This window comes from Argentina silus (genome assembly GCF_951799395.1).
Source record: "Argentina silus genome assembly, chromosome: 16".
Taxonomy (NCBI): Eukaryota; Metazoa; Chordata; class Actinopteri; order Argentiniformes; family Argentinidae; genus Argentina; species Argentina silus.
This window is the reverse complement of record NC_139670.1, coordinates 927,442-947,651: the sequence shown is the minus strand read 5'-3', so window position 1 is coordinate 947,651 and position 20,210 is coordinate 927,442. Positions and strand designations below refer to the sequence as shown.

The 20,210-nt window shown below is 48.3% G+C and overlaps 3 protein-coding genes across 5 annotated transcripts in view; 2 read left to right on the top strand and 1 right to left on the bottom strand.

Moving 5' to 3' along the window:
* Positions 1-472: 472 nt before the first annotated feature.
* Positions 473-4,877, bottom strand: eme2 (essential meiotic structure-specific endonuclease subunit 2). 2 transcript variants are annotated; one of them, XM_083688130.1, is made up of 8 exons: positions 4,296-4,877; positions 3,649-3,770; positions 3,319-3,411; positions 2,983-3,128; positions 2,745-2,802; positions 2,216-2,331; positions 1,915-2,104; positions 473-1,480 (listed from the first exon to the last, which is right to left on the bottom strand). In XM_083688130.1, the coding sequence occupies exons 1-8, from the start codon at positions 4,729-4,731 to the stop codon at positions 1,325-1,327; spliced, it is 1,317 nt and encodes a 438-aa protein (XP_083544256.1). In that variant the 5' UTR covers positions 4,732-4,877; the 3' UTR covers positions 473-1,324. The 2 variants fall into 2 exon arrangements, with proteins under 2 accessions (XP_083544256.1, XP_083544257.1); XM_083688131.1 differs by having other exon boundaries at positions 1,331-1,480; positions 1,847-2,104.
* A 1,653-nt stretch (positions 4,878-6,530) lies between these two features.
* Positions 6,531-14,556, top strand: mfsd1l (major facilitator superfamily domain containing 1-like). Of its 2 annotated transcripts, none has more exons than XM_083686976.1 (13): positions 6,531-6,629; positions 7,302-7,402; positions 7,618-7,727; positions 8,332-8,387; positions 8,729-8,872; positions 9,050-9,208; positions 9,848-9,963; positions 10,398-10,498; positions 10,638-10,749; positions 11,143-11,280; positions 11,719-11,858; positions 12,206-12,317; positions 13,120-14,556. In XM_083686976.1, exons 1-13 carry the CDS (start codon positions 6,608-6,610, stop codon positions 13,282-13,284), a joined length of 1,476 nt encoding a protein of 491 aa, XP_083543102.1. In that variant the 5' UTR covers positions 6,531-6,607; the 3' UTR covers positions 13,285-14,556. The 2 variants fall into 2 exon arrangements, with proteins under 2 accessions (XP_083543102.1, XP_083543103.1); XM_083686977.1 differs by having other exon boundaries at positions 6,541-6,629; positions 6,919-7,402; positions 13,120-14,554.
* Positions 14,557-19,140: 4,584 nt separating this feature from the next.
* Positions 19,141-20,210, top strand: part of LOC310817126 (myosin phosphatase Rho interacting protein) — a gene marked incomplete at its 5' end in the record, with an annotated part of 30,427 nt that continues 29,357 nt past the window's right edge. The window contains one exon of the mRNA XM_083687563.1: positions 19,141-19,458. Within this exon, the coding sequence (XP_083543689.1) occupies positions 19,141-19,458 (318 nt within the window). The remainder of the gene's footprint in view (positions 19,459-20,210) is intronic.

The following is a 20,210-nucleotide window of genomic DNA, read 5'->3' as shown; positions in this document are numbered from 1 at the left end:
ACATCATAATGGCAGCTCTGGAGCTGGAACAGCAGGAGTGGACCTGGCAACCACACATGTAAACACGTTTCTATGGTGATACGTATGGAGCAAAGAAGGCGTTTTTGTTTTTTTGATACTGTGGATTAACGTTTTCTAAATGTGTTTTTTACTGTGCATTAGGACATAAGACAGGCACTGCTCTCATATGATACTGTAGGGGCTTTGTCAATTTGTTTTCTAACTTTGCAGTTATCACTAATTAATGACTATTGTATAATCTCATTCATGCTTTACATATTGTACAGTCAGTTGATTTTCATGCCATGTGTGTGTACAGCATTTCTTACTTAAGCAATGATCTTAAAATGTAATACATTTCATAAAGGATTAGTTTCATGACATCTCATATCTGTCCCACAGTGAAACCTTCACTGCATCACCATGCTTGAATATGATCATCAGAACAATCATTTACATTTTCATTCCCCAATACAAAGATTAATTGTAAACATTTTATTTCAATTCTAAACAAAACACTGAATTGTATATTACAGACATTAAATCATTTATTAATTTCTATGTACAACTTCTACTCTATTGCCAGTGACTCATAAAAAGGTGTGGTAAATGAAGAGGAAACGGGTCCATTTCCAGGTCCTGTTAACCAGCCACAGCTTCAGATGGGCGACATTCATACCCACTCAGGTCCTGTTAACCAGCCACAGCTTCAGATGGGCGACATTCATACCCACTCAGGTCCTGTTAACCAGCCACAGCTTCAGATGGGCGACATTCATACCCACTCAGGTCCTGTTAACCAGCCACAGCTTCAGATGGGCGACATTCATACCCACTCAGGTCCTGTTAACCAGCCACAGCTTCAGATGGGCGACATTCATACCCACTCAGGTCCTGTTAACCAGCCACAGCTTCAGATGGGCGACATTCATACCCACTCAGGTCCTGTTAACCAGCCACAGCTTCAGATGGGCGACATTCATACCCACTCAGGTCCTGTTAACCAGCCACAGCTTCAGATGGGCGACATTCATACCCACTCATGTAAACAAGCAACCAAGTGCTTTTGAAAGGAGAAGTTGCAGGGTCACTTTAGTCCCAGTCTATATCTGTTAGTCCACAATAGTCTTCAATAGTCCAAGAATGTCTATGGTACTCCAAAATAGTCAACATCAAGTCATAAATAGTCTTCTTCAAATGGTCGTTAGTCCAGAATGGTCTAGGTTAGTCCAGAATGTCCTAGGTTAGTCCAGGATGTTCTAGGTTAGTCCAGGATGGTCTAGGCTAGTCCAGGATGTTCTAGGTTAGTCCAGGATGTTCTAGGTTAGTCCAGGACCAGCTGGGGGTTGTGTGCGGTGAGGCAGCGGTAGACGCGGGCTGAGATCTCTGGTCCGACACGTCTCTCCTTCCCGCCGCTCGTCACCTGGAGCCCCACCAGCAGCCCCCTCCTCTCCTCCTCTGACTCTATCCTCCCGTACGCCTGGGGGGGCACAGGACAGGGACACATCAAGAGACAGGACAGGGACACATCAAGAGACAGGACAGGACAGGGACACATCAAGAGACAGGACAGGGACACATCAAGAGACAGGGCAGGACAGGGACACATCAAGAGACAGGACAGGGACACATCAAGAGACAGGACAGGGACACATCAAGAGAGAGGACAGGGACACATCAAGAGAGAGGACAGGACAGGGACAGATGAAGAGAGAGGACAGGACAGGTTGGTCCAGGGACACATGGTGTAAGAGTAGTACTACAGGGGAGGCTGGCAGAGGTAGAAATCAGAGAACGGAGCTCATTGTAATGCACGGAAGGGAATGAGGAATGGTATCAAACACACATGCATTCCAATGAGGCCGTCCCCCCATGTCCACCTCCGCCAGCCTCCCCTGCGGTCCCCAGTGGTACCTGCAGCAGCAGCTGAGGGGAGGGGAAGGCTGTGGTGATGGCAGAGGCCACTGCAGGGCTGACCCTGTTGAGCTGCTGGACCTGGCGGTTCCAGACCTGCTCCAGGCCCGCCCCGCCCTGCTCCACACGCACCCCACTGGCCCACGACCCAGACACACAGAATGGCAGCTCCCCCCGCTCTGTCAGCTGTCTGGAGGGAGGGAGGGAGAGAGAGACACACACACACATATTAGTTTATTGAGAAAATTCTCATTGACTAATGATATGAAGTAGAGTAGAGTAAAGTAGAGTAAATTCCTACTTATAGGGTCGCTTGGACAGGGACTTGGTAACTGAACACACGTGGTCGCTGACTTCCTGCCAACCGTCCAGAAACACCACAGACACACTCCTGTAGAGCTGCAGGTAGACCAACACCTACAGACACACACCACAGACACACTCCTGTAGAGCTGCAGGTAGATCAACACCTACAGACACACACCACAGACACACTCCTGTAGAGCTGCAGGTAGACCAACACCTACAGACACACACCACAGACACACTACTGTAGAGCTGCAGGTAGACAGACACCTGGAGAGAGAGAGAGAGAAAGATGGAGAGAGAGAGGCGGAGAGAGAGAGAGAGACCAACACCTAGAGAGAGAGACACCAGAGACACACTCGAGCTGAACCAAGGTGGAGCTGAACCAAGGTGGAGCTGAACCAAGGTGGAGCTGAACCAAGGTGGAGCTGAACCAAGGTGGAGCTGAACCATGGTGGAGCTGAACCATGGTGGAGCTGAACCAAGGTGGAGCTGTAGGTAGAAAGATGAGAGAGAACTCTGACCTCCTCAATGTCCAGATCTGTCATTCCCAACTGAGATCTTATTGTCCAAGCCCCAGTCCTAGTGAAACACACACACACACACACATCCATATGAAAACAATCTGTAGGACCTACAGTAGATCTTTAATGACTGATATCAGGAGCCACAGCACGACAGACAGACATCACACACACACACACACACACACACACACACACACACACACACACACACACACACACACACACACACACACACCATCTGTTTGAGTGGGTCCCCATCACCAGGACAGAGACCACCGTTTTGGCGTTCCGGTTGAGACACTCTGACAGAGGCTTGAGGAACGACTCCCTCCCTGACTCCTCTTCATCATCATCATCATCATCATCACCACCCTGCAGAGTCTGGGAGAACAGGTAGTAGTAGTGGGTGAGAGGGAGAGAGAGAGAGAGAGAGGGAGGGAGAGAGAGAGGGAGAGAGAGAGGGAAGGAGAGGGAGAGAGAGAGAGAGAGGGAAGGAGAGGGAGAGAGAGAGAGAGAGAGAGGGAGGGAGAGGGAAAGAGAGAGAGAGAGGGAGGGAGAGGGAGAGAGAGACCTGTTTGACTGACAGCACCATGTCCATGAAGTCAGAGAGACTCAACACCAACACCAGCTGCTCCTCCTCCAACGGTCCACAGCTGTCTTCTCCCTGACAACACACACCACAACGTCAGGTGACTGAGGAGTCTTCACCATGAGTCCTGCCGAGTCCTTTCTCAGCCGTGACGGTAGGCTACACATGGGGGAGGCTGGTGGAGGTAGAAATCGGAGGACGGGCTCATTGTAATGCACGGATCTACGTGTTTGATACCATTCCTCATTCCATTCCGTGCATTACAGTGAGCCCGTCCTCCGATTTCTACCTCTGCCAGCCTCCCCTGGCTACCTGAGGCAGGTCCCTGGTCCAGGTGATACTTCTGGGGAGCTGCTGGCTCTCTATCATGAACCTCCAGTCTAACGCAGACAGGGTCCCCAACAACACATCTGAGCCCTCATCCTGGAGCAGGGCTGGAGGGGGGGGGGCAACACATAGAGAGAGATGGAGGTTGGGGGGGAGGGGGGGTGAGAGAGAGAGAGGTTACAGACAGAGAGAGACAGAGAGACATTATGATCATCACACATGTCCATATCCCTAAATATAAGGTGTGTAAGCCTGGTCATTGGTCCTGTTCACCACCTGAACCGTGGTCTCCTCCTAATCACCCCCACATCCACCCCAGTAATCACCTGGGTCGACACACACCGTCAGACCAGTAATCACCTGGGTCGACACACACCGTCAGACCAGTAATCACCTGGGTCGACACACACCGTCAGACCAGTGATCACCTGGGTCGACACACACCGTCAGACCAGTAATCACCTGGGTCGACACACACCGTCAGACCAGTAATCACCTGGGTCGACACACACCGTCAGACCAGTAATCACCTGGGTCGACACACACCGTCAGACCAGTAATCACCTGGGTCGACACACACCGTCAGACCAGTAATCACCTGGGTCGACACACACCGTCAGACCAGTAATCACCTGGGTCGACACACACCGTCAGACTCTTCAGACAGTTCTCTGGTCGGAGGCTCTTCAGGCGCTCAGCGGCTTCTCTCCTCCTCTGCTGCTCCTCTCGTTTCTCCTCCTTCTCTCTGGCCCTCTCCCTCCGCAGTGTCTCCCTGGCCTCTTTCCGCTCCTCGGCTCTCAGTCGGTCCTCCTCTACCTCCTCTCTGGTCCGGCGTTTCCTCCCAGGACTGGGCGTCCTGGAACCAGCGCGTCCTGGAGGCACCAGGGTGTCCTGACTGGGTTCGGTTTGGGTTGATGGACAGTTTATTTCGCTATTTTCCTGTTTGGTCATTTCTATGTTGATGGCGGCTGTTTCGGTGATTGAGGGTTTGGTGTTGGAGATCTCCGTATCGCTTTCTCCCTCGGATTCTGATATCTCCCATGTTTGGGCCCTTTTCAGTGCAGACATCTTTCATCCCCTTTCACAACGCAAAGAGAATAAAACTCTACAGACTAACAACGTCGCCAAAGCAATGTCAGCGGACTGAAACAACAGAGATTTAACGAGCCGCATGTTTGAAGCTCAGGGTCAAACGACCACGGCTGCAGGCGGGATTCAACTTCCGTCAACAAAGAATCACTGTCGACGGAGGCCTCGGAGGGACACACTTCAAATGGCGCTCCGTATTTCGCTGTCAACATGGGTTATATGTTATATTCTACTTTCAGTGTTAACCCAAGCTAAACCATAGCCCCATCTGTGACTAAGAGTATATTTAGTTAGTATGTATCTATATTTACATTTAAATGTTGTTTGTATACATGCAAGTATAAAGGTAATCGTAGTCAAAGATGGGGCGAGGATAAACCGTGTACTTCACAAGGCGCCAGCCAACAGAATGAGACCTGCGCACACGAGACTGTCATTGAGTTACAGTTCCTTAACTGGCCAGCAGATGGCGGACAGGGACGCACTGCAACACCGCCACCTGCTGTTCAGGATCAGCCAGCTGTCACAGGCAGAGCAGGTAAATGTTCATAAACTGTCTATACTGTTCATAATGCACATATCCCTATATATATATTTTCTTAATACTACGGTTAATACACTGCACACATCTGTACATACTGTACATACCTGTTTATACCTGTTTATACTGTTCATACGGCATTCCATTTTTATATTTATTCTGCTATCTAACCTATTGTTACTGTTAATACATATATACTGCTAGACTGCATTACCTATACAGCTCATAGGCTGATACACTGTTCATACTGTAACCTATTTATTCTGCTTATAATGCTACTGCTATTCATTTACTGCTTACACTGCACTACTTACTGCTCACATACTGCACTACTTGTAAATACTGTTCATTGCACTTTCTGCTTTTTGCACTTCTGGTTAGACGCTAACTGCATTTCGTTGTCTCTGTACTTGTACTCTGCACAATGACAATAAAGTTGAATCTAATCTAAAAATACTGTTCATGATCAGCCAGCTGTCACAGGTAGAGCAGGTGGACATGTGCACTGGCATGGACACACGTCCTCCTGTTTGTTGAGTCCATAGTTGGGATTATGAATTATATGTCCATATAGAGTATCCTTAATCACAGACAGACAGACAGACAGACAGACAGACAGACAGACAGACAGACAGACTGACAGGCAGACACACACACACACGCACGCACGCACGCACGTACACACACACACACACACACACACACACACACACACACACACACACACACACACACACACACACACAGTATACAGCTGTAATAGAGTAATTATAGAGTAATAACAATGCAGTACACTATAACAACTGTAAACAATTCTATCTCAGCAATAATATGTTACTCTAATACTATATTATAATACTATAATACTATGTTACTATAATACTAGATTATAATAATATGTTACTCTAATACTAGATTATAATACTATAATACTATGTTACTATAATACTAGATTATAATACTATAATACTATGTTACTATAATACTAGATTATAATACTATAATAATGTGTGCTCCGCCAGGCCGAGGTTGGTGACGCGCCGCTGCTGTGATTTCTGATTCGTCCATCCCACAGAGGACGTGACGTCGGCCCACGAGGACCGTGGCGCTTCCTGCACCTCGAGCTCTGCGCTGATTCGTCGATTTACAAACCATCGTCACCGTCCTGATGACGTAGGCCTCCGCCTGCCGGTCGATCCACGTGGTTCACAGATCAGACCGCGGCGCAGCGCCGCCTGGCTCCGTCACCCTGAACTACACAACAACATGGACATTTAATCTGTTTTATATCGTGGGTCTCTTTATATTTTCACCATGGCGCAACCGGCCGAGAAAGGTAGGCTTATATGTGTGTTTCAGGGTTAATTTCTATCGGTTTTATTTCAGTGTGTTTTACACTCCATAGACTCCCAACAGTTATGAAATCGTCAGATTGACTTGCAGGAAAGTTCTCTGTTGGTTTTGTGCAAACATGACGGTTTTCTGCCAGAGAAGTGAGTCTGGGACACGACAGCAGCGCACATTAGTAGAAACAGCTGCGATATATTCTCATCCCAAAGTATGACTTCCTTCAATCTCCAAACTTGATTTAATCTCCAAACTCTGTACTTCGCTGTACATGTCAGTCACAGCGGGTGCAGGCTTTTGTACCTACCCAACACTAACACCTGGTTCATCGTATCACGTGATGAAGACCCGGATCAGCTGACTCAGATGTGTTCGTGCTGGCCTGGGACATCAGCCTACACACCCGAGGTCTTATCAAATCAAACTAGATTTATACACCGCATTTACAATGTGCTTCACACAGATAACAACAGTTGTAATAAGGCTCATACAGTCTGGACATATACAAGTCTAACAGACAACAGTACAGAGGAAGAAACACAGTTTGGACTATAATGGGACTGATGACAGTGTGTGTGTGTGTGTGTGTGTGTGTGTGTGTGTGTGTGTGTGTGTGTGTGTGTGTGTGTGTGTTCTAACTGACATGTCCTGTCTCCCCCAGCGTACTATCGATTCGTGGTTCTGTTCTTCAACTGCCTGCTCACCTTCGGGTCGTACTTCTGCTTCGACATCCCCAGTGTTCTACAGGACCAGTTCCAGGGGGTAAGGTCAAAGGTCAACCTGGACGTCAGGCTCACCAGACTAGTCATAGGGGTGTACTCAGTGCTGTGTTTGATCCTCCAGAACCTGACATGTCCCAACACTTCTCTCTCTCCAGAACCTGACATGTCCCAACACTTCTGTCCCTCCAGAACCTGATATGTCCCAACACTTCTCTCCCTCCAGAACCTGACATGTCCCAACACTTTTCTCTCCAGAACCTGACATGTCCCAACTCCACGGTGACCAATGGGACGGTGGAGTGTGTGGAGGGGCTGGGGATGACCCCTCAGGAGTACAACCTGCTCTATGCCATCTACGCATGGACGTAAGTACACACACACACACACACACACACACACACACACACACACACACACACACACACAAACTAGTAGGTGTGTTAGTGAACTAGGAGGTGTGTTAGTGTGTGTTAGTGAACTAGTGTGTGTTAGTGTGTGTTAGTGAACCAGGTGTGTTAGTGTGTGTTAGTGAACTAGGAAGTGTGTGTTAGTGTGTGTTAGTGAACAAGGAGGTGTGTGTTAGTGTGTGTTAGTGAACCAGGTGTGTTAGTGTGTGTTAGTGAACTAGGAAGTGTGTGTTAGTGTGTGTTAGTGAACCAGGTGTGTTAGTGTGTGTTAGTGAACAAGGAGGTGTGTGTTAGTGTGTGTTAGTGTGTGTTAGTGAACTAGGAGATGTGTGTTAGTGAACAGTGTGTGTGTTAGTGTGTGTTAGTGTGTGTTAGTGAACAGTGTGTGTTAGTGTGTGTTAGTGTGAACCAGGAGGTGTGTTAGTGTGAACCAGGAGGTGTGTTAGTGTGAACCAGGAGGTGTGTTAGTGTGTGTTAGTGTGTGTTAGTGTGAACCAGGAGGTGTGTTAGTGTGTGTTAGTGTGTGTTAGTGAACAGTGTGTGTGTGTGTCTGTTGTGACAGGAATGCGGTGGTGGTGATAATGGCCGGCTTCCTGATTGACAAGCTGGGAAACCGCTGTAAGTCCTGATCACTCTGTTACCATTACCATGTTATCACTCTGTTACCATGTTATCACTCTGTTACCATGTTATCACTCTGTTACCATGTTATCACTCTGTTACCATGTTATCACTCTGTTACCATTACCATGTTATCACTCTGTTACCATGTTATCACTGATACAGGAGATCTGTCCATCCCTCCATCCCTCCCTCCATCCATCCCTCCCTCCCTCCCTCCATCCATCCCTCCCTCCCTCCCTCCCTCCATCCCTCCCTCCCTCCCTCCCTCCCTCCCTCCATCCATCCCTCCCTCCCTCCATCCATCCATTAACCTATCCATTGGTCTCTCTCTCCAGTTGGAGTGTTCCTCTTCTCCTTCCTGTGTGTGTTGGGGTCGGCCATCTTTGCTCTGGGGTCTCATTTTAAAGGGACAGAGTATCTGCTGCCCCTCCTGCTGACGGGCCGCCTGCTGTTTGGATCAGGGAACGGATCCCTCACCAGTAAGACCACCTCAGACATTCACACACACACACACACACACACACACACACACACACACACACACACACACACACACACACACACACACACACACACACACACACACACACCCCACACCACACCAGTACTGATGTCCCAAAAGTGTCTGTCTCTCTCTCTCTGTCTGTCTCTGTCAGTTGTTCAGAACCGGATCACAGCGTTCTGGTTCCGTGGTAAGGAGCTGGCTCTGGCGTTCGGTCTGACCCTGGCCTTCTCCCGCCTGGGCTCCGTGCTCAACTTCTTCCTCACCCAGCGGTTCCAGGCCCAGTTCGGCATGCAGTGGACCCTCTGGGGAGGTAGGGGGCGCTGGTACCACTTCAGTTCAGTGCTTTATCTGTGTGTGTGTGTGTGAGACTGGAGTTCGGAGGCTCTGGTACCACAGGCAGGGGGGAGAGGATTATATAGAGGGAAATATATGTTCAATGGTATAAATAAGTGGCTTTGCATGTATGGAAATGTTTCTGTGTTTAGACTACTACTACTATAGGTGTGTGTGTGTGGTCTACTACTACTACTATAGGTGTGTGTGTGTGGTCTACTACTACTACTATAGGTGTGTGTGTGTGTGTGTGTGTGTGGTCTACTACTACTACTATAGGTGTGTGTGTGTGTGTGTGTGTGTGGTCTACGACTACTACTATAGGTGTGTGTGTGTGTGTGGTCTACTACTACTACTATAGGTGTGTGTGTGTGTGTGTAGTCTACTACTACTACTACTATAGGTGTATGTGTGTGTGTAGTCTCCTACTACTACGACTATAGGTGTGTGTGTGTGTGTGTGTGTGTGTGTGTGTGTGTCTGAGCACTGAGGGCAAGCTCAGTTCAGTGCTTTATCTTTGTGTGTGTGTGTGTCTGACTGGCTCTGTGTGCGTCTGTCTCTCTCTCTCTCTCTCTGTGTGTGTGTGTGTGTGTGTGTGTGTGTGTGTGTTCTGTAGGTACGTTGCTGTGTGTACTGGGGTTTGTGTCGGCCATCACAGTGAGCACCCTGGACAAGGTGGGGATGAGACAGCTGGGTCTGGACGGAGCCATCCAGGAGCAGAGCCGCAAAGTGGTGAGTGGCCTGGTTCCAATATGACTGGGTCTACCTACCCTCAATGGGCCTGGTTCCAATATGACTGGTTCTACCTACCCTCAATGGGCCTGGTTCCAATACGACTGGGTCTACCTACCCTCAATGGGCCTGGTTCCAATACGACTGGGTCTACCTGCCCTCAATGGGCCTGGTTCCAATACGACTGGGTCTACCTACCCTCAATGGGCCTGGTTCCAATCCTATCACCTGTTCCCTTCCCTGTGTTCCAGGATGCATTGTGATGATCTGCTCACCAGATCCCTCCATTCCTGCCCTCCTCTCTCAGCCAAAGCATGGAAATAGCTGACCTTCTCTTCTTACCAGTCTGTGTGCTGATATTGTTTACTGACCGTGTGTGTGTGTGTGTGTGTGTGTGTGTGTGTGTGTGTGTGTGTGTGTGTGTGTGTGTGTAGAGGGTTCAGGATGTGAAGCTGTTGTCTCTCAGATACTGGCTGCTGGTCCTCACCATCATGTTCTTCTACAATGGCATCTTCCCCTTCATCGCTGACGCCAGGTACACACACACACACACACACACACACACACACACACACACACACACACACACATATACACACACACACACACACACACACACAGTTTGTTACCACCTGCATAGTGACTGACCTGTGTGTGTGTGTGTGTGTGTGCAGTAAGTTCATCCAGGACAAGTACAGCGGCTACAGCCAGAAGGAGGCGGCCTACACAGCCGGGGCCGTCTACGACAGCTCCCTGGTTCTGTCAGCCAGCGCCGGGATCCTCATCGTAAGTACCTCCCCCCCTGGTACCTACCCCCCTGGTACCTACCCCCCTGGTACCTACCCCTGGTCCTGTCAGCCAGCCTGGGCATCCTCATTATAAGTACCTGGTTGGTCCCTGTCTGTGCTCTGACTGAAGCTTCATTCACACCACGGCTGGGCTGGGCTGGGCTGAGCTGGGCTGGGCTGGGCTGGGCTGGGCTGGGCTGGGCTGAGCTGGGCTGGGCTGGGCTGGGCTGAGCTGGGCTGGGCTGGGCTGATCTGGGCTGGGCTGGGCTGGGCTGGGCTGGGCTGGGCTGGTTATGCTGTAGTTGCTGAAACAGTGCTGCAAAGGCTGGTCTGTGACTCTCTCTCTTTGTGTGTGTGTGTGTGTGTGTGTGTGTGTGTGTGTGTGTTCCAGGACTACGTGGGTCTGCGGGGGGTGTTTGCGGTGGGCTGTGCTGTCCTGACCCTGCCTGTGTTCGGCCTCCTGGCCTTCACCATGGTCCCCCCCCTGGTCTCCACCATCTGGCTGGGGGTCACATACTCCTTCGCCGCGGTGAGTCCTCCCTGGGGAGGCTGGTGGAGGTAGAAATCGGAGGACAGGCTCATTGTAATGCATGGGACGGAATGAGGAATGGTGTCAAATACAACACACACACACACACACACAGACACACACACACACACACACACACACACACACACACACACACACACACACACGCAACGTGTTTGATACCGTTCCTTATTCCATTCCATGTTTTACAATGTGCCCGTCCTCCGATTTCTACCTCTACCAGCCTCCTCTGGTCCCTCTCTGCTCTACCATACAGTTACTCTCTGATGTGTTCACAGATGAATAAAGAACACACACATAATTATATAGTAATAATAGGAATAATAATAATATAATCATAGTAGTAAAAATACAAATAATAATAATATAATCATAGTAGTATTAATAATAATATGTATGTCTGATGTTGTTCAACAGGCAAGTATGTGGCCCTCTATCCCCCTGGTGGTCCCTCAGGCCACCCTGGGGACCGCCATGGGTCTGGCCACCTCGGTCCAGATGGTGGGGATCGGCGTGTCCAACCTGGTCGTTGGGCAGATCTTAGGGACCAAGTCCAGGTACGCAGCAGGATCGACCAATGACAACACTGAGTCATTCATTCACCCGTGTCCAATCATAGGATTGTATGTTAAATACATGTTCTCTCTCTCTCTCCCTGTCTGTGTGTGTATGTGTGTGCGTGCGTGTGTGTGCCTGTGTGTGTGTATGCGTGTGTGTGCGTGCCTGTGTGTGTGTGTGCCTGTGTGTGTGTGTGTGCCTGTGCGTGCGTGTGTGTGCGTGCGTGTGTGTGTGTGTGTGTGTGCCTGTGCGTGTGTGTGTGTGTGTGCGCGTGTGTGTGCCTGTGTGTGTGCGTGCCTGTGTGTGTGTGTGTGCCTGTGCGTGCGTGTGTGTGTGTGGTCCTCAGTGAAGCTCAGATCCCAGAGTGGAGATGGCGTAGGATGATGGTGTTCATGCTGGCCAACACCGCCGCCTGCATCATCACCTCCGTGGCGCTCAACATCGTAGACCACCGCCAGGTACGCCCGCCTCACTTCCTGTCTGTCTCACAACCACTTCCTGTTTTCAGTGCCACCATTTTTAATTGGTGTGACGTGAAGTCAGGTACAATATGAGTTTATTTAATATGAGTTATTTAATATGACTTTAATTAATATGAGTTTATTTAATATGAGTTATTTAATATGACTTTAATTAATATGACTTTATTTAATGAGTTTATTTAATATGAGTTATTTAATATGACTTTATTTAATATGACTTTATATAATATGACTTTATTTAATGAGTTTATTTAATATGACTTTAATTAATATGACTTTATTATATGAGTTTATTTAATATGAGTTTATTTAATGAGTTTATTCAATATGACTTTAATTAATGACTTTAATTAATGAGTTTAATGACTTTAATTAATCAGTTTATTTAATATGAGTTTATTTAAGATTACTTTAATTAATATGACTTTATTTAATATGACTTTAATTAATATGAGTTTATTTAATATGAGTTTATTTAATATGACTTTATTTAATATGACTTTAATTAATGAGTTTATTTAATATGACTTTAATTAATCAGTTTATTTAATATGACTTTATTTAATCAGTTTATTTAATATGACTTTATTTCTGCCCTGAGGGCTGTTAGTATTGGAGGACACACAGCCTCAGATGTACTGGAATGAGGCCAGCCTCCGCTGACATACGTGTGCTGATCTGATGTCATAAGGAGCAGGTGGATACTGTGACCTCATCACGTGTGTGTGTGTGTGTGTGTGTGTGTGTGTGTGTGTGTGTGTGTGCCCGCTTCCCTCAGGGTGGGACTCTGAATAAGACCACCAAGACGTCTGGGGCCCCACCCCCCAGCGGCCCTTCAGACAGAGAGCCCCTGGTGGACGGAGAGGATGGACAGAACGAGGAAAAAGAGGGAGAGGAAGAGGAAGAGGGGGCTGGACGCCCTCCCTCTGTCAACAGCTCCTAGTGGAAGGAGAGGATGGACAGAACGAGGAAAAAGAGGGAGAGGGGAGGGGAGGGGTGGTCCGCAGAGCCTGTCTCCAACAGCTGAGCTCTACATGTCACAAAACACTACGGGGCGTTCTTATCCTCTCTCTCTCTCTCTCTCTCTCTCTCTCTCTCTCTCTCTTAATCCATGTTGTCCATACAGAAGGGCCGAGTGATTCTTGAGAGACCTTTTCTCCTTTGCTCTCTAAACCTTTGTTTTTAGATGCTTTAATAGGATTGCAAAGGGACACACACACACACACACACACAGGGTTCTGGATGAATGATGGGACAGTGAAGGTACCATCCTGTTAAGGACGGTCCAGGAGAGCAGGTCTTCACACCATGAGGCTGGTGAAGGTAGAAATCGGAGGACGGGCTCATGACCTCTACCAGCCTCCACTGTTTCACACTACAACAGGCAGGAACAAACCAGTGCAGGGTTAGCGTTTGGTCTGAAACCCTCTCTGTCAGACTGACTGCCAGGGTCAAACTGGGGTCAAACTGCCCGGTTTCTGACTCCTCCCATTAGGAGGTCACTCACTCATATTATCCAAGCAATTAACAATAAATCAAAAAAAAAAATTAAACAATTTTTTCCTAAGCATGTATATTAAAATGTTTTTATTGTGGTGCCAATAATGATTTAAGTGTTGGAAGATTCATCTTTCAGAAATAACAATCACTTTTGTTGACAAGTGTCATATTTTCTTGATATGTTATGTTTGTAGCTCAGTGTTCAGTTGGATGTTACTGTATGCATCCATTCAGTGTTCAGTTGGATGTTACTGTATGCATCCATTCAGTGTTCAGTTGGATGTTACTGTATGCATCCATTCAGAAACACAACAGACGTGTTGAGGTGAGACTTCAGTGTTGAGGCTGGCTGCTTGTTCTTCGCCCACTGTTACGATGCAGAAGATGGCTGCTGTTCCCGGTGTGTCCCGCCATAAGGGAAAGGCATGGTTTGTTTTATATTGCCCAAGTACAAGTAACAAGGTGTATAAAATATTATATTATCATTGCAATGCGGTCATATCATATAGTTGTATACCTGTTATTTTTTGCGTTTTTATATAAAGGTAACCGTGTGTGAATTTCTGCATTTCTTCAGTTTCTGTGAAGTGATTATGAATTGAATAAAGTCAAGTAAAATAAATAAAAGTGTTTCATCAGGACCACGAATCAATGAAAATGTCTTATTACAATACATGCTAACGTGCTGCGAGGCAATGCATTGATCCTGTCATTGATCATCTATCGGGAGTCAAAGATCACTTCTTCTCCATCGTACATTCCGCCCGGCACCACACGGGGGCGCTCCAGGACACCTATTCACACAGGTGAGTCCAGGTGAGACTTCTGGCCTCTTTGACGTTCCTGTACTCGACTGAACTGACCTGAAACACATAGTTTATAATTATCCACAGTCAGAAAACGAAAGCTTGCTGTTGGAACATGGAAGCAGAGTTTGGAAGCTCAGTGTTAAATTCAGTAGCCTAATATCTGTCCTACGTCAGAGTCAGACCTGACTCCACAACACTGTGACTGTTTACCAACTTTAAAGGCTCAAACGGTGGTTTATCGCTTTAGTAGCCTGACGCCAGGGACGTTGAGCTGCCCACCTAACTTGATCCGCGTTGTTCCGATCCATTGGCAGGACTTTCTGATCTTTTCTATTGGACACACATCAATTGTAGTCTCAGCAGTGGGCGTACACATTTCTCTCATTGGTTCGTGTCGCTGTCAGTCACGGCACTCTCGTTCTCCGCCACGCCTCCCGTTTCCACCGACTGGCTCCCGGTGGCGATCCTCGAAAACACCAGCCCGTGAGGACGGTTCAGCACGGACCTACCGCGATGGACCCGTCTAAACCCTGAACTTGGACCTGACGAAACATGGAGATTCACTACTTTGAGAAGAACAACCAGCGTTAACCAGATGGATTTAACCGTCAAGCATTCCGTAGTGTCACTCAGTTGAGAAATAGGCGTAACGGCAACTCCACGGTTGTCCCCCTATGGAGGCGTACGGGACCGTACGGGACCCAGAGGCCGGGCGGAATGTTGTCACCTGTCTAACGTTATTGTAACGTCCACCGACTGTTGAAAAAAAAAAACTACAGGAGACGAAACCGGAGTCAAACCCCGCCTGAATCCGGATCGACTTCGTTGTCAACTTTCTGATATAAATCCGCCGATTGAAGTAGGAGCGAAAAGTTATCACAACACATCACCATCAGCTGTGTGGGAGGCACCTCCGCAACAACATGATGAAGCTCGCTGATACGACCTAGTCCCGCAGCCCGGTATTAGTCGATGATCAGGGGATTGCGCATATCAAAGTAAGAGGTGGGACTGGGTGGACGACGCTGTGATTGTGGCTGCACTTTTAATGGTGTGGATTTGGGGCTGCGATCAAAGCAGCAAGCTGTTCAGTGCCATCGGAAGTTTTCTGGATCTTTCCCCCCCTCCAGACCTCCCATATCGAGCTTTGGAATTCGGAGTGAGTTTGTTTCATTTTGACGCGCACATTGGACCGGAGGATCCAGTGTAACCGATATTTACTCCAATCACGACTACAGCAGAGAGAAGAGAGACAGAAGTGCGCAGTTTTAAAGGGACCAGCAGCACCTGGCTCCCTCACCATGTCCTCCAAAGACAACCCGTGTCGGAAATTTCAAGCCAACATCTTCAACAAAAGTAAATGCCAGAATTGCTTCAAACCGAGAGAATCGCACTTATTGAACGACGAGGATTTAAACCAGGTAAATAACAGCTGTTGTGTATGTTTGATCCTGATCCTGGTTACGGAGCCGTTGGTTTTGTAGCCTAATAAACGGCATTTCAGACAAGTTCTCCCCCAGTCGCAGAATGAAGTGTGTGTTGGTGATATTGTGCAATCGTTTTCCACCGTGCTAGATATCTGTGCATGTACGCTGTAGGCCTGTACTGTAGTACAAAGGTTTAGGGTTAATTGAAGGTAATTAGCTGTCAGCCCCAGGGCATATCATGCCCTTAATTCGTGCACAGATGAGTTTGACTCCCTGACAGGACAAGTCAAATGTAATTGAATTATGACACTGACAGTTTTCAGAGAAACCGTTGAGGAGGTGAATCTGTAGGGACACTTAAGAGAATTAGAATTAAGAGGAGTTATTGGCTGTTTGGAAGAAAAGAACACACACTCAAACACACACACTCAAACACACACACACACACACACTCAAACACACACACACACACTCAAACACACACACACACTCTGAGGAGAAGATGGAGAGTTCCTCTTAGCTGTCTTGGACAGGTGATTCCTTCGAGGGGGGAGGAAAGTGGGGGAGGAGAGGAGAGTGGGAGAGGAGAAGACTGGATGGGGGGGCTGGAGAGTGTTACACATCTAACCCATGATGGTCATATCTGAGAAGAGCCCTTAGAACAACTCCTAGAACAGTCCTAAGAACAGCTCCTAGAACAGCCCTTAGAACAGCTCCTAGAACAGCCCTTAGAACAGCTCCTAGAACAGCCTTTAGAACAGCCCTGAGGTGTACTATCTGTCCTACAGGGCTTCCTCACCATCATCACTGCTGGCCTCTCTTCCTCTATACTGTTGGCCTGGGCTGGCCTGGGTTGGCCTGGGTTGGCCTGGGCTGGCCTGGGCTGGCCTGGGTTGGACTGGGCTGGCCTGGGCTGGCCTGGGCTGGCCTGGGTTGGCCTGGTTACGCATCCACCATAGTTGCTGAACCCTAACCCTAACTAGAAAGGACAATGTGAACATGTCAGAGCCAGCCCAGTATGGTTGGGGTCTGTAGTGTGTCAAGCCCTGTATGGTCTGGTTCGGCCCAGCATGGTCTGGTTCTGCCCAGTATGGTCTGGTTCTGCCCAGTAGTGTGTAAAGCCCAGTATGGTCTGGGTGGGCCCAGTATGGTCTGGTTTGGCCCAGTAGTGTGTAAAGCCTCTACCTGTCAGCTTCTGGCCTGGTCAGATGTTTGTCATCTCCACTGACATTCCTCAGATCTGTAAATCTCATTCCCAACATATTTTGCAGTGAGAGCTTTTGTCATTCCTTCAGAATGTGGACCCCCACCCCCCATATACACACACACACACACACACACACACACACACACACACACACACACACACACACACACACATCCCCAGCCCACATTCTCAGTATGGTATTACATAGTAATTATAATGGTTGGAGGGAATGGGGGGGTTGTGAAACGAAATGAGCATCCCCACACACACACACACACACACACACACACACACACACACACACACACAGTAATGACTCGGTTTAACCATTGAAGGGTAAACTGTGACCTAGATCTGTGTATCAGCCCATCTCCTCTCGGGAGAGCATGCCATAGGGCCCCCGTCTGGTCATGTGAGGGTCTCTCTCTCTCTCTCTCATTATTTTACTCTTACTGCTAAATTGTGTTCCGATATCATCCTGCCCCCCCCCCCCCCCCCCCAGTCCTAGATGCCAGTTGTTGTCCCTGATATGACCACATGACCCCCTGCTGTGTCCCAAGATGGTTCATGTATCAATATTTCAGCAGAGCAGCACTCAGACACCTCACTGTCTGCCTGCCTGTCTGTCTGTCTGTCTGCCTGCCTGCCTGCCTGTCTGTCTGCCAGAGACATGCAGGCTGGCTGATGGTGTGGGTAGTGACATACTCAGACCTGTGACTACACTCCCACACGCCAGGGTCAGCTGACATCCACATGTTCATGTGGAATATGGTGGAGGCATGTCAGCTTGAGCAGAAATGACTGTAAATAGTCTGAATACTCTGGTGAAACAGGGAGTATGGCTGGGGTTGTAAGTAGTCCAGTGAATAGTCTGGTGAATAGTCTGGTGAATAGTCTGGTGAGTAGTCTGGTGAGTAGTCTGGTGAGTAGTCTAGTGAATAGTCTGGTGAGTAGTCTAGTGAATAGTCTGGTGAAACAGGGAAAGTAGAAGCCTGTTGTGTTTGTTCCTCAGTGATCATAGCATCCAGATGGAGTTACGGAGGATGTTACATAAGCCAATTAGTTTGTTTAGGTATTTGGAGGCTGGTAGTAAGTGGTAGCCTCTTTAAACATGCTAAGCTGTCGCACCCAAACCCAATCCCTTCAGAGGGGCTGGGAGCTGGAGGCTGTGGCGTTAGCTAGCTGGAGGCTGTGGCGTTAGCTAGCTGGAGGCTGTGGCGTTAGCTGGCCGTGGTGAGTATTGAGTAACCAATGAAAGCTGCCAAAGGCTGCGTTCCAGTTACTTCCGCCTCACGGTATAGTTGGACAGCGAATCCCGTGCTTGCATCTTGGCAAACAGCTTTTGGTTGCCGATCTGCCCCTCTCTCTTTCTCTGTCCTCTCTCTCGACCTCCTCCCCTTGGCTTTGAGGGCATTATCCCTTTATTGATCCCTCATTTAATGTCCACATATTGGATGTTGACAGTGTTGGATGTGTTTGTTGGTGTGACCCTGTGTGATGTTGGTGTGACCCTGTGTGATGTTGGAGTGACCCTGTGTGATGTTACATCTTAACAGTCCCTCTTAAAGACCTCTTCACCCCCACTACCCCCCCTGTACTAACCCTAACCCCAACCCTGGAGACCTCTTAGACCTCTTCACCCCCACTTCCCCCCTGTACAAGTTCTCTCCTGTTCATTTAAAAAAAAAAAATTGGCTTCTGACATTACTACTGCCAATGGCCCCTGGTCCGAACATTGATTACTTTGTGTTATGATGACTGATGGACAGATGATTCACGTACTTAGACGAATGTATTTGTTGTAAGTCGCTTTGGATAAAGGCGTCTGCTAAATGCCATAAATGTAAATGTAAATGATGTTGGATGTGTATGTTGGTGTGACCCCGTATGATGTTGGTGTGACCCTGTGTGATGTTGGTGTGACCCTGTGTGATGTTGGTGTGACCCTGTGTGATGTTGGTGTGACCCCGTGTGATGTTGGTGTGACCCTGTGTGATGTTGGTGTGACCCTGTATGATGTTGGTGTGACCCTGTATGATGTTGGTGTGACCCTGTATGATGTTGGTGTGACCCTGTGTGATGTTGTCTTTCTGCAGGCTAAACCAGTGTATGGAGGCTGGCTGCTCCTGGCCCCAGAAGGAACCAACTTTGACAACCCTCTACACAGATCCCGGGTACGTGACTCCCCTCCCTGGGGTGAATAAAACATACTAACCATGCTCACCCAGTTAAACATGCTAACCCAGGTAGTAGTAGTTGTAGTATAATAGTAGTTGTAGTATTAGTAATAGTAGTAGTAGTAGTAGTAGTAGTAGTAATAGTAGTAGGATTAGATGCCTGCAATATCTGTCATTCTACTACTGTCATTTATGAAGAAGAAACTGGCACACACAAGACCACACGCTGTTTTGTGTGTGTGTGTGTGTGTGTGTGTGTGTGTGTGTGTGTGTGTTCCTCTACTAAGCCTTGTTTCGGTATCTCCTGATGCTCTGTCATACAGTGAGTAGGCAGCAGCTTCCTGTGGGAGTCGTGGTGCGACGTCAAAATCCCCCCCCCTCCCCCATCCAGAACTTTCTCAGGACCCTAATGAGCACAATATTGACTCTATCTCTCCACGGAGGGTCCCAGGGGGGAGAGGGGGGCGGGGGGCGGGAGGCGTGGGGAAGGTGGACTACTTCCTCTGACAGCCCATTGTATCCCAATGTTCTAATGAGGCTTCCTCTCCTCGTCTCCTCTCCTTGTCTCCTCTCCTCTCCATGTCTCCTCTCCTCTCTGTCATCTGATGTCAGATGTGTTTAGTAAATCAGCCTCCATCTGCCTGACTGTTGGGAGCTTCAGTGAAGAGGAGGATGAGGAGGCAAGGAGAGGAGGCCAGGAGAGGAGGCCACTTTAGACTAATGTGATTGAGCCCTGAGGAGGAGGAGTG